Genomic DNA, 13,063 nt, shown 5'->3' with positions numbered 1-13,063 from the left:
AGGATGCCAGCATCACAAACAGTAGCTTAACCTACTGCACCACAATGCCATGAATACATCTTTCTGAAAAAATATTTCATTTACTTATTGGAAAGGCAGAGTTACAGAGAGAGAGAGAAAGAGAGAGAGACAGAGAGAGATAGAGAGATCGAGAGATCTTCCACCTACTGATTCACTCCCCAAAGGGCTGCAATGGCCAGGGCTGGACCAGGCTGAAGCTAGAAGCCAGAAGCTTCCTCCAGGTCTCCCACGTGGGTATAGGGGCCCTAACTTGGCCCATCCTCTGTTGCTTTCTCAGGCACATTAGCAGGGAGCTGGATCAGAAATGGAGCAGCCAGAATTCAAATCGGTACATGTATGGGAAGCTAGCATTGCAGGCAGCTTGGCTTTACCTGCCACACCCCAATGTCGGCCTCCATAAATAAATCTTAAAAAAAAAAAAAGAAAGAAAGAAAAGCTCTTCTGCCTAATTTCCAGTGACCAGGAGCTACAGGACACACAAGAACAGGCTAACTGCCGCCTTGGGGTTGGCCATAGGCTGAATCCTGCAAGTGGAACTCACTAAAGGAAAATGGTTCCGGTTTTTCAACAACTTAACCGCATGAATAGGAAAGGAAGGGGGCCCTGGACAAAAGGACACTCAGGAAACATGGCCAATGCGTGGATCTAGTGAGGACGCTCTCTGAACAGACTGCCTGTAAAACAATATTTCTGCAGACCATTTGCAAACGCTGAAGGGGAAGAAGCATGGAGGAAAATCCTGCATCTGGGCAAAGCCGGGAGCCACAGGCCGAGCTCCCAAGCTCGCGACCCACTCTCAACAGCAGAGTTTCAAGCAATGCACACAATAGCCAATTAACTGGCCTTACCCCCTTTGAAAACATTTATTTGAAAAGGAAACTTTATATCAGTCCCCTAAATGGAAAACTAGTATCACTTGCTCAAAGTAGGGGTTACCATGAAAACAAGACAATGTTATTCAATTTCAGGCAGATACTGTTTGCTGCCAAAGGTGCTGAGCTTAAAACCTGCCTGCCTTTGGGACAGAGGGAGGGACCCTGGGGAGTAGTGAGCTCACTCTCACTGCGGACCCGCCCCTCTGGGGCCTCCAGCCTCCGCACTGTTCTCACCATCTGTGTCTGCTCCCGCAGAGAGCCAGTGGGGGCAAGCCTGGGGCAGGGGCCAGCACCAGGGTGGGGCTGGGCCAGGGGACTTAGCCTATACAGCAGTTCAGGCTATGTGCATCACACGACCCAAGAGCTTCAAGCTGGGTACAGATGTAGCAACTGAGGCATGCAGTAGGGGACTGGCTGCTCCAAGTCCTCTGGCAAGTGTGGGGCCCGGGAGTGGGAGAGGGGACCAGGAGAAACGCTCCAGGTTGCAGTCAGCTGAACTCGTCATGGTTCCTAGATACTCAATCAGCATCTACTGTGCGCCAGACACAGGGATGGGGACAGGGCAGGGGGGACAACGTGCCACGGAGCTGACATTTGGAGGAGACTATTGCTAAACAAACAAAGGAGGCACCTTCCCAGGTCAGGAGGGCGACCCTGAGAACCAAACCAGTGGCATGAAAGGAGGGGAAGGCGGTGCTGCCCCAGGCAGGTGAGCAGGGGCCTCTCTGCAGCTGAGAGCCGATGAGGACAGGGCTGGGAGGGAGGCCCCAGGAGAGGCAGGAACTGCCCAGCCCCCCACCCCGCACCCACCCTCCTTCGGCAACCCGGGCTCTCTGTTTCAAAGTCTGTCTTTCCAATTCATCGCAGACTTTCAGAAAAGTTGCAAGTCAAGTACAGAGAGCTCCCGTATAACCTTTCCCCAGATGCCCCACCCCCGGTTCACACAGCGTCCCCTCTGCTTTATCAGTGCCTCCTCCAGCACACGCACACGTGCCCACGTGCACGCGTGCCCACAGCGGCTTCTCTACCAGAACTCTGGAGAATAAGTCACCCACCTTCTGTAGCTTCAGAATGTCTCTCCTGAAAGCAAGGACACCTCTGACCGTCATGGCATGGGTGTCACAGCCAGGGCGCACACACTGATTCACCCACTGTGTAATCATCACAGGTCACCCAGTGTCACCCACTGACCCAATGATGTTCCCTGGGGACAACCTGCCCCCGACTCGAGCCTCGCACACAAACCTCCAGGGCGAGACGTCTTCAGAGAAGAAAAGCCAGCTTCACCTTTGAGGCGGCCACTGCACTGCTGGGACTTTTCCTGCCACCTGCTGAGCCCATGAGATGTGGACAGAGCCAAGCACAGTACCGCATGGAGGCACATTAGGGCTTGATGCTAATGGAGGAATGTGCCCCCTCATGTATACACTTACCAAAACAGCCTCTCACGTGTTGGACCGAGTGGACGAAATTACCAAGGCTTCACACCTGAGGGCAGGGGATGTGGTGGCACAGTGGCTTGAGCTGCAGCGGGTGATGCTGGATCCCATATTGAAGCTCTGGTTCAAGTCCTGGCTGCTCCAATTCTCATCCAGCTCCCTGCTAATGCTCCTGGGAAGGCAGTGGAAAATGGTCCAAAGTGCTAGGGCCCCTGTCTCCTACGGAGTCCCGGATGGAGTCCCTGGCTCTTGGCAACATCCTGGTCCAGCCCGGGCCATTGTGTCCCTTTGGGGAGTGAACCAGCAGATGAAAGATCCATTCTGCCTTACAGATAAATAAATCTATTTTTAAAAAACTAAGGCTTAAAAATAAAATGGTCAAAAGAAGCTCCACACTGACAATCTGCTCACGTACTATTGTCAGTCCGTATAAACCACGTCCCTAGGCCCCAGCATCTGGGAACTGTGGCTGGTTCAGAAATGACGATTCCTATTGCATAATAAGGACAAAGAAATGACAGTCTGGGTTACTTCAAAATCTGACATTCAGTTTACTCGATCCCTGACATTTCTGGCACTGCCTTGAATTTGGTGGCCAACCTGCATGCTCCACTTGTCTCACTCTAACCCTGGACCTGATGACCACACAGGCTCTGCCGAGGGTACAGGGCCCATGGACAGACTCCGTGTTATCTCACACTGAGCCTTGAGGGGGTCCTTGTAGCCACTGTGCAGAAAAAGACAGAGGTCCTGTGCTGGCTCGCCAGGGCTGTGCCAAGGACATAGGATGGAAACTTAACCCCAATGTAATGATGCTGGAGGTAAGATTTATTTTGTTTATTTGAAAGGCAGAGAGAGAGAGAAAGATCTTCTAACCACGAATTCACTTCCCAAATGGCAGCCATGGCTGGGGCTGGGCTGGGGCTGGGCTGGGCCAGGCAAAGGCCAGGAGCTTCTTTCAGGTCTCCCACATGGGTGCAGGGGCCTAAGCACTTGGGTCATCCTGTGCTGCCTTCCCAGGCCATCAGCAGGCAGCTGGATCAGAAGTTGAACAGCTGAGACTTCAACCAGCACCTCTATGAGATGCCAATGCTGCAGGCAGTGGCTGAACCTGCAGGGCCATGACAATGGCCCTGAGGTAGACCTGTAGAAGGTGATCAGGTTCCGAGGACTCCGCCCTCCTGAATGGACAGATGCAGTCACCATGGGAGGGCATTCCTGACCCAGGCCACCTCCCCCTATCCCCTTGAATTTCCACTCTCTACAAGCGGACGATGCAGCAAGAAAGCCCTCCCCCATCCCATCGCCTTGGCCTTGGAATTCCCAGCCTCCAGAATGGGAGAATTAAACGTCTGTTCCATCTGCTCTTGAGAAACTGCTCCGTCTCCCAGTCTGTGACAGCAGTCACAACACAGCATCACAGGGCTCTGTGGCTGCGACAATAGAAACGCGTTTTCTCATAAAGGTTGCATGTCTAAGACCACAGCGCCGGCAGGGGCTGGCTGACGAGTCCCAGGCTCTGCAGGTGTCTGAGGAGCCAGGGCAGCCAACGATCTGGCTCCGGAACAAAGCCGTGGGCTCGAGACCGAGGAGAGTCTGCTTCCATCTGAGTGTGACATCCCCGCGTGCCAGCTGAGACGGGCAGGAGGAGTCCCCTAGGCAGGCAGGCTGGGCCTCCCCTGCATGCAGGAGGGCCACCTCTCTGCCAGTCCACAGACCCAAAGGCTCACCGTGGACACACCCAGAGTAGTGTTTGCCCGGATCTCTGACACAGGAAGTGAACCATCCTGCACGGTCTCTGCTTGCACCCACAGCCCACTCTCCCCTTTGTATCCTATGCCAACCAGATGGGGTTAGGTCCACCCTGACCATTTCACCTTCCTCACCCCTCTAGAGACCATATTTCCAAAGAAGGCCACACTGTGCAGCAGTGGGGGTCAGGACATCAACATACAAGACTCGGGGGCCCCAGCCTAGCCCACAGCAGCCCCTGACAGCAGGGCCCAGTTGGCAAGCATACACAGCCAGCCCCCTCCCGCTCTGTCACTGGGTTCTGGGAGCCCCTTCAGGGTGGCACAGTCATCCCCAGGCAGCTGCCCAGTCCTACCCAAAGCTGCCAAGAAACACGTGAGGGGCTGGCAGCCAGTCAGAGTGAAGTCTTTGCACCTGCTAAAGCCAGCAGTTACCAAAGGCCAAAGTGTCCAGCAGGGAGAAAGTAGGAGTGTCTTTGCTCAGCCAGAAAGTTCGCTTGAGTCAAACCTCCACAAACTGAACACCACGTCCCCTGCCCGTTTGCCACCAGAGGGACCCTGTTGACACAGATGGCTGCCAGGGAAGGAAGAGAGGCGAGAGCCGAAGACTGGACCAGACCACGGGCCATTGGCATCTGTGATGCCCGTGTTAAATGGCAGAGGGGTGAGTCTGGCAAGGATGAGCCAAAGGAGGCCGAGTGGACTTGGTCCCAGCTCCATCCTCTCTCTAAACTCAAGCTCCATTCGACTCCGCAGGCTTGGTTCTTTTTTATCCTTTAAAGCCTATTTATTTCTTTTAATTTACTCCAAAGGCAAAGAGCCTAGAGATGTTCTATCTGCTGGTTCACTCTCCAAATGCCCACACAAGCCCAGGCTCCATCTTGGGCTCCCACACAGGTGGCAGGTCCCCAAGCACTTGAGGCGCCGTCTGCTGCCTCCCAGGGTGCACACCAGGAGGACGCTGGATGGGACGTGAACCCAGACACTCCAATATAGATGCAGGCATCCCGAGCAGCAGCTTAACCAGGGCACAAGACACCTGGCCCCAGGTGCGTCCTGCTTAATCCTTCACTGAGTTGACTCTGCCGAAGACAAGCTCCCAACGCCCCTGACAATCCGGCAAACTGCCCCTCATGTGTATTTCCCTCCGTCCCTCCCTCCAGAGCCACACTCTGGTTCTGATTTACAGGACACACTCACAGGGAAAACAGGCCACGCTGCACGGCCCAGCACAGACATCTTCCTAACCACCCTCCACGCCCACCAGCGACCGGCCTCTCCCTCACAAAACCTGGAATTCAGAAGCCCGCATCTGCAGTGGAAACCCTTGGGTTCTGGGGAGGCTCCTTCCTACTCCCTGCTTCCTGTTCCTCTCACTGACAGCCACAGGGTGGGGCCTGGCCCAATTCAACCAATCAAACTCTTCCCTGAGATTTTACAGCTTGAGTGGAAGCACAAGGCTGAGGCCTCCGGGGGCGGCCTCTGTTCCCAGCTGTAAGCTGGGGAGGCAGAGTGGGCACTCCAGCTGCCCGGGTTTCTAATCTACTTCTGCTTCCTGCTGATCCCCGAGGGGCCGCTCCAGGGGCATAGTAACCAAAGCCCTACCAGTGAGCTGCTCACACTGAACCAGCCTCACATCCCATGCACCCCTCTGCCATGGAGAAGGCTGTGTGTCCTCCACGCCCTAGGAAAATCCTCCTCACCCCTCGAGACCCTTCTCTGCTCCACAGCACTACGGACCCCTTCCTCCATGCCAAGGTGAACCTGTTGCCCATTTCTTGAATACCATACTCTGCTTGAACTTAACTCCATTAAGAAAAAGGAAACCCAGCCCTCAGTGAGTGCCAACTATGCCCAGGCACCCTGATGCCTGCGGGTCCTCTTCCTCACCCCACTGCAGCCCAGGAAACTGGGGGCAGAGTGAAGCAGTGATTTGCTCTGATCCCTGGGGCAGATTCTATTCCTAAAGTGGTTATAACTTCTGCCAGAACCTTGCCGCTCCTGCTGGGCAGGTGGAAAGCTGAATTCCACACCCCAGGGACAACAACCTAGCAGGTGTGGGCTGTGCGACTTCCAACACCTGTCTCCCTCTCGGGCCGCTCACGCTGGGATCCCAGCTGCCACGGGGTGAGGAAGCCCAGGCCACAGGAGGCGGCCCTGGGGAAGGCATTTCCATTGACAGCCCCAGGTATGGTCCCCCCTGGCCGCCCACCTGCGAGGTGAGGAGGGAGGGAGGGAGGGCTTTCTAGGCATCCAGGCCCCAGGCTTCAAGGAGCCTCAGCTGCTGCTTAACTGCAGATCTACAGGGAAATCCACGAAGTCCCGGAGCCACTGCTGTGCAGTCATAGCGACGGTGGGGACAAGTGTGCCTAACACAGCAGGCAGCACGGCGTGGCGGGGCCAGGCCAGGGCGGCTGCACCAGATTCCACCTCTGTGAACTCAAGCAGGTCACTCGGCCTCTCTGGCCACAGCCTCCTTGTCTCTGCATTTGGGAGGAAATCAGTCTCTGTTTCCTAGGGCTGTTGTGAGGATTAACGGAGATTTCCCATGAGAAATAATAAAAGTGAACACTAGCTGTAATACCAGCAAAGCAGCCAGCCAGATTCCATTCCCAATGAGACCTGCACTCACCGTCCCCACAGGTCCCCAAGATGCCCCAGAGCCACTCGACTGGACCGGACCTCCCCAGCCCAGAGAGCAGAGGCCGGGGAAGAGACGCCCGGGGGGCCTTGGTGGAGCCTCGGAGGCCTGGCTGGTCCAGTGGCCTTGGCCCCCTGTTCTCTGAGCTCACTTTGCCCGTGCTGTGGGAGCTCCCTCCGAAGGGAGTCTCTCTGCCCTGTGTCTCGGGTTTTCCAGCGCTGGGTTACTGCCAGCAGAAGCAGGCTGGGAAACGTGCCCTTCAGCAGGGAAGTTGACAGCTGGGATCCTCCATCGGAAACCCGACAGCGCATCCCCAGCCCATGCAGAGGCGAGGCTGGGAAGTCAGCTTGCGGGCGGGGCTCCCATCACCATTGCAAGCCCCTTCCCACAGAGACCTGGAACTAAACAGTCCCCACACCTTCTGAAGCACCCTCAGGTGTCCCCTAGATCTCGCTTTCTGCCTTTGTTTACCTTGCAAGTGTCTGTTACTGAGACTGCAAGACAGAGGGCTCTCTCCCAGTGAGGGCAAGGGCACACACTGTCGTGGCCACAGCAGACAGTGGGTTCCCAGGAAAGTCAGAAAAACTCCTATCCACCCTGGCACAATCCCACACAGGTACCTACACTCGCTGGACACACGGACAAGGAGGCTCACAGCAGTCTTGTCTGGAACCCTGGAAAATGGGAAGCCACTTGGATACACACCAATGGGAACACAGCCGTTCCCACGGGGCCACGCCTGCACAATGAGCTATGGCGCACACGCAGAAGTGAGAAAGTGAGAAGTGTTTGCAGCCCCAGGGAGACGTCCTGCCTGTGAAACACGGGAGCAAAACAGCAAGAGCATCCTTACGGGGCATGTACACAGCAACACCACTCACATCAGCCCCGGGGAGGAGAAGCCCACGTGGCCACTGGCAGATGACGGCAAAGGCACAGCGCAGCTGCTCCACACAAAGGAATAGTATCCAGCTTTGCAAAGGAAAGGGATCAGAGACGTCATGTGCGGTGACACAGGTCAGTTGCAAAAGGACAGAGACTGTCAGATTCCGCCTACAGGTAGTCAGATTTGAAGAGACAGGAAGAATGGTGGTGCCAGGGGCTGGGGGCAGAAGCTGGGAGTTGGTGCTCTGTGGGGTTGGTGCATCAGTGTGGGGAAAGAGAAAACTCAGGATGGTGGTGGAGGCGGCTGCACCACACTGGGAATGTGCTTCCAGCTGCTGAACAGTGCTTCAAAATGTATCCAGTGGGAAGGCACCGCAGCTCACTAGGCTAATCCTCCGCCTGCGATGCTGGCACACCGGGTTCTAGTCCCGGTTGGGGCACCGGTTCTGTCCTGGTTGCCCCTCTTCCAGTCTGGCTCTCTGCTGTGGCCAGGGAGTGCAGTGGAGGATGGCCTAAGTGCATGGGAGACCAGGAGGAAGAACCTGGCTCCTGGCTTCAGATCAGCAGTGCGCCAGCTGCAGCAGCCATTTGAGGGGTGAAGCAACGGAAGGAAGACCTTTCTCTCTGTCTCTCTCTCTCACTGTCTATAACTCCACCTGTCAAAAAAATGCATCCAGTGAATTTTGTGTGTGTGAGAGAGATCTTCCCTTTGCTGGTTCACTCCCTAGATGGCCACAATGGCCGGGACTGGCCCAGGCAAAAGGCAGGAGCTTGGAGCTTCCTCCAGATCTCCCACATGGATGCAGGGTCCTAAGCACTTGGACCATCCTCTGCTGCCCTCCCAGGTGCATTAGCAGGGAGCTGGATCAGAAGTGGAGCAGCTGAGACTCGAACAGGCACCCGTGTGGGATGCCAGCACTGCAGGCAGCGGCTTTATCTGCAACAACACAACGCCAGCCCCTTAAAAAATGTTTAAAAGCAGGTTGTACATGGTAGCATCACGGATCCAAAGTTTAAAGTAGTTTTTTTGTGTGTGTGTGTGTGTTAGCAAAGTTATGCAAATATGCACAGGAAACAGAAACACACGAGGATGGGGTCGCTTCATGGCCTTTTGGCTAAGATCAAGTGTAGAAACACACAGGGGGTCTTGCTGAGGTCTAGCCCTGGGGGAGGGGCATGGATGTGACTGGCAGGGAGACCGCCAGGCTGTCTCCCCCAAATTTCTGAAGCTGGTGATGGGCATACTCCACTCTACGAGATCGCCACACTTGAACTTGCCCTTGATCAACAGCAGCCCGAGGTCTGTCGGGCATGGGGGGCATCCGCTGCCCCGCACAATGGCTGCGGAGCTGGCCGGGCTTGGAGGTGCCCCTGGGACACATCTCCTCCTTTGCTGGCTGAGATAAGCAGCTCGGCTCCTCCCCAGCCCCCGCCCCTGGCCGAGCGCCAGGATTATTTTACATTAATTTAAGATCACTAATGAAGAATAATTAACAGCTTCAAGGGAGCCTGGCACACCCTGTGTTTAGAAGTGGTTAATTATGCATTGTCTGCCAAACACCCTTTGCATCCTCTTTACTTTGGGGGCTGCTGTTTTAAACAAGCGAATACAGCATCGGGCAACACGCCATGCGGCTCCGCGCGCAGTCCTTCCCTGGAGCGGCTGCGTGGAGGACGGCGGCCGTGTGAAAAGGCCCTACTGTGTGCAGTTCATGCAGCGCCTTCCTGGCAAGCTAAGGCCCTACTACGCGCACCGCACTAAGCACTAGTCCCCTCACAGCCCAGAGAGGCAGACTTAGCATCTTGCTGCCCCCATTTTACAAGGGAGCGTTGGAGGCATGGCGGGAAACGACCTGGCTAAGCTCCCCGCCTGGGTGACCTGTGACCCCAGAGCTGGCGTCCTCACCCACCTGGCTGACATCAGCCCGCAGCACACGGCCTTCGCAGCTGGGCAGCCCGATGGAACCCCAGTTGCACCACCGCCCGGCTCTCTTCCCTGTGCTCCGTTCCTGCACTTGGAACATGAGATAATCATGTCCACACTTCCCGGGAGTGGTACACAGGTGGATGCCTGGGAGAGAGCCTCCCACACAGAGCCCGTGCTCAGCAACTTCCCCTCACCCACCCGCCTTCCTCCCCAGCCTCAGCCCCTGACACAGACCTGCCAGCCCCCGTCCAACCTCTCGAGTTCTGTCCCCGCTTGACCTCCACTTAACACTGCCCTTCCCAGTCTGGAAAAAATTCCACTCTACATCCAGGTCTCGAGTCAGACGCCTCCTCCTGCAGGAAGCCTTCCTTGATTTCTCCCATATGGCTTCTCTCATGCTGTTGGGACATTTGAGCCACTTCTGTTTGTTGCCCATTCTTAATTGTCTCAACTCATCCACGGGTCCTTTCCGTTGTGGGTTGGGAGCGCCCGAAGGACTGCATCCCATTTGTCTTTGGGCCACACTGGGGGCTTGAGGTTGAGCCAAGCCTCTCCCTCTTGAACCACATGACCCCCAGAGTAGCCCCCCCCTCCACTGCTAAGTCCTGGTGCTGGACCCCAGCGCGGGTGCCCCTCAGCTTCCCAGCCTCTCACCATCACCCTAAGACAGCCAGCCCTGCCTTTCCAGCCCTGTAGTTCCCCACAGCCTGGGGCACACATCCTCTCCCCCGGGCCCAGGAGACTCCGGGACTTCCCCACCTGGTGTGTTACCTCCTTCGTGAAGCCCTCACACCCAGCCCTGCTCCTCTGTCAAGGCTCTGACCATGACTCCCGCCCATCCAGCTGAGCCATTGGCCCCTGCCCACCCTAGGACCCTGACATCTACAAACACTCAGCAGATTCCGATTTGGAACAAGAAAGACTTGTGTTCGAATCCCGTGGCCACCTTGGGCCCCTTGACCTGCAAGAGGGGCTGCACCGCCTCTTCTACGGCAGGGGTGACAATGACAATCGGGGACACAGAGCATCCCCTGCCCCATGGCAAACATGGTAACTAAGCAGCCAGGAGCGCTTTCATGTGCCCAGCACACGCGCACATGGGGCGCCACACGGACCAGCTCCCGGGGACGGGGTGGAGCCGTAAAGCCTTGCCCACCACGCCTGGGGCTGAGGGCTTCCCGCTGCCGCACCCCTCCGATGGCCTGGTGCTAATCAGATGCAGGCCAGGCCTCTCTCCCTGGCACCGGCCCAGGAGCAGGGCCAACCTTGTTCTGCCTGCCGTGAGACCCTCTGGGCCCCCACCCCCACACTGGAGGAGAAAGGGGAGGCGCCCACACTTTCCCACAGCCTCGCATGCTAATGGCTGCGGGCTCCGCAGAGCGTGCAATCAGGACGCGTCTCCCCTCAGCCGTGTAGGAAGCACCACGCAGGCGGCCACAGCAGAGGCCCCAGATGCCCTCCTGCTGGCCGACACGCGGGGCTGCCTGACCAAAGTGTGGGGGGCCCCGCACACACTCACGCACACTCACACACACTCAAATACCCCTGGACTCACACGCTCAGGTACACTCACACACACTCATGCACACTCACACACACTCAAATACCCCTGGACTCACACGCTCAGGTACATTCATACACACTCACACACTCCTACACACACTCAAATAGTCCCGGACTCACACGCTCAGGTACACTCATACACACTCACACACACTCAAATACTCCTGGACTCACATGCTCAGGTACACTCAGACACACTCAGACACACTCCTACACACACTCAAATAGTCCTGAACTCACATGCTCAGGTACACTCAGACACACTCACACACACTCACACACATTCAAATACCCCCGGACTCACACGCTCAGGTACACTCATACACACTCACACACACTCAAATACTCCCGTACTCACACGCTCAGGTACACTTATACACACTCACACACTCCTACACATACTCAAATACTCCCGGACTCACACGCTCAGGTACATTCAGACACACTCACACACACTCCTATACACACTCAAATACTCCTGGATTCACACACTCAGGTACACTCATACACACTCACACACTCCTACACACACTCAAATACTCCCAGACTCACATGCTCAGGTACACTCATACACACTCACACACACTCAAATACTCCCGTACTCACACGCTCAGGTACACTTATACACACTCACACACTCCTACACACACTCAAATACTCCTGGACTCACACGCTCAGGTACATTCAGACACACTCACACACACTCCTATACACACTCAAATACTCCTGGATTCACACACTCAGGTACACTCATACACACTCACACACTCCTACACACACTCAAATACTCCCAGACTCACATGCTCAGGTACACACAGACACACTCACACACACTCAAATACTCCCAGACTCACATGCTCAGGTACACTCAGACACACTCACACACACTCAAATACTCCCGGACTCACATGTTCAGGTACACACAGACACACTCACACACACTCCTACATACAAACACTCCTGGATTCACACACTCACACACTCATGCACACTCCCTCAAAGACTCACATATACACACACACACTCACACTCCCTCAGAGACTCATACACACACTCACATACTGCTACACATTCACGAACACACAGACTCCCATTCTTACACACACACACATGCACATACTCACATACTCGTTCTCTCTCTCTCTCACACACACACACACACGGCTTCCTCTCTGGGTGTTCATAGCCCAGGTCATCTCAGGGAGCAGTCCCCGAGTCCCACTAAGTGTCATCAGGGCCAGATTGCTAAACACTGGCAAACTGGGGCTCAGAGAGGGACAGCGACCTGCCCAGAGCCCGCCAGTGAGGAAAGGGACTTGGACTCCAGCCTCCCACCCTCCTGACCAAGCATCTGCCACTCTGTCCTCCCACACCCGTGCCTGGGACCTGTTGGCCGCAGCAGCCGGTGATGCCAAGGGACCACGTGGCGGCCGAGCCAGCCAGGCACCTCTGGACCTGTGTGGCCACCGTCCTGGGAGGCCGGCCTACTAGGGAGCCAGGCCGCTCCGGGGCTGACCGTGCAGCAGGAGATCGCAACACAGCACGACACATCTTTGCAGGAGCTCCCAGGCCGGGCTAGGAGGACGCGACGGTGCAGCGAGGTGGAGTTGCAAAGTAAACCGTGGTGAATGCCGCTGTTCCTGGCCCGTGGCAGAGCTCACGTGCACAGCTGAGGAAGCCCTGGCCCTGGGCAGGCTCAGGGTGGACGTCTCCCAGCGATTCCAGGTCCCAGGCCTCCCCAGAGGGTCTGCTTACCTTTTATAGGCCCCGTGCAGTGGCTGCAAGCATAGGAACTGCCAATAATCCAGGCAAAAGGCCTTGAACTTGAGCATTTTCACCTTTGGGTCTGCAGCCGAACCGCTGCAGTGTCTCCGTGGAGACGCAGAGAGGGGCTGGCAGTTCCAGCCCGCCCGGGCCCTGCCCCGGAGGCCCCCACTCACATGGGCTGGCTCTGCCCGGCG

General features: G+C 56.3%; 1 protein-coding gene across 9 annotated transcripts in view; it reads right to left on the bottom strand.

Annotated features, from left to right (window-relative positions):
- The window catches only part of IQSEC1 (IQ motif and Sec7 domain ArfGEF 1), a 297,408-nt gene that overhangs the window by 122,765 nt on the left and 161,580 nt on the right, over positions 1-13,063 (bottom strand). Inside the window, exon 1 of one of the 9 annotated variants that reach the window (XM_089306548.1) lies at positions 12,858-12,997. The exons of the other annotated variants lie outside the window; for them this stretch is intronic. Within the exon in view, the coding sequence (XP_089162674.1) occupies positions 12,858-12,934 (77 nt within the window). The 5' untranslated portion in view covers positions 12,935-12,997. Of the gene's footprint in view, positions 1-12,857; positions 12,998-13,063 lie in introns of those variants that run through there. 9 annotated transcript variants of the gene reach the window in all.

The sequence above is a fragment of the Oryctolagus cuniculus genome, chromosome 10 (assembly GCF_051225735.1).
Source record: "Oryctolagus cuniculus isolate XC-2025 breed Fujian yellow rabbit chromosome 10, ASM5122573v1, whole genome shotgun sequence".
NCBI classification, from domain to species: Eukaryota; Metazoa; Chordata; class Mammalia; order Lagomorpha; family Leporidae; genus Oryctolagus; species Oryctolagus cuniculus.
This window is presented reverse-complemented; position numbering and strand designations above follow the sequence as displayed.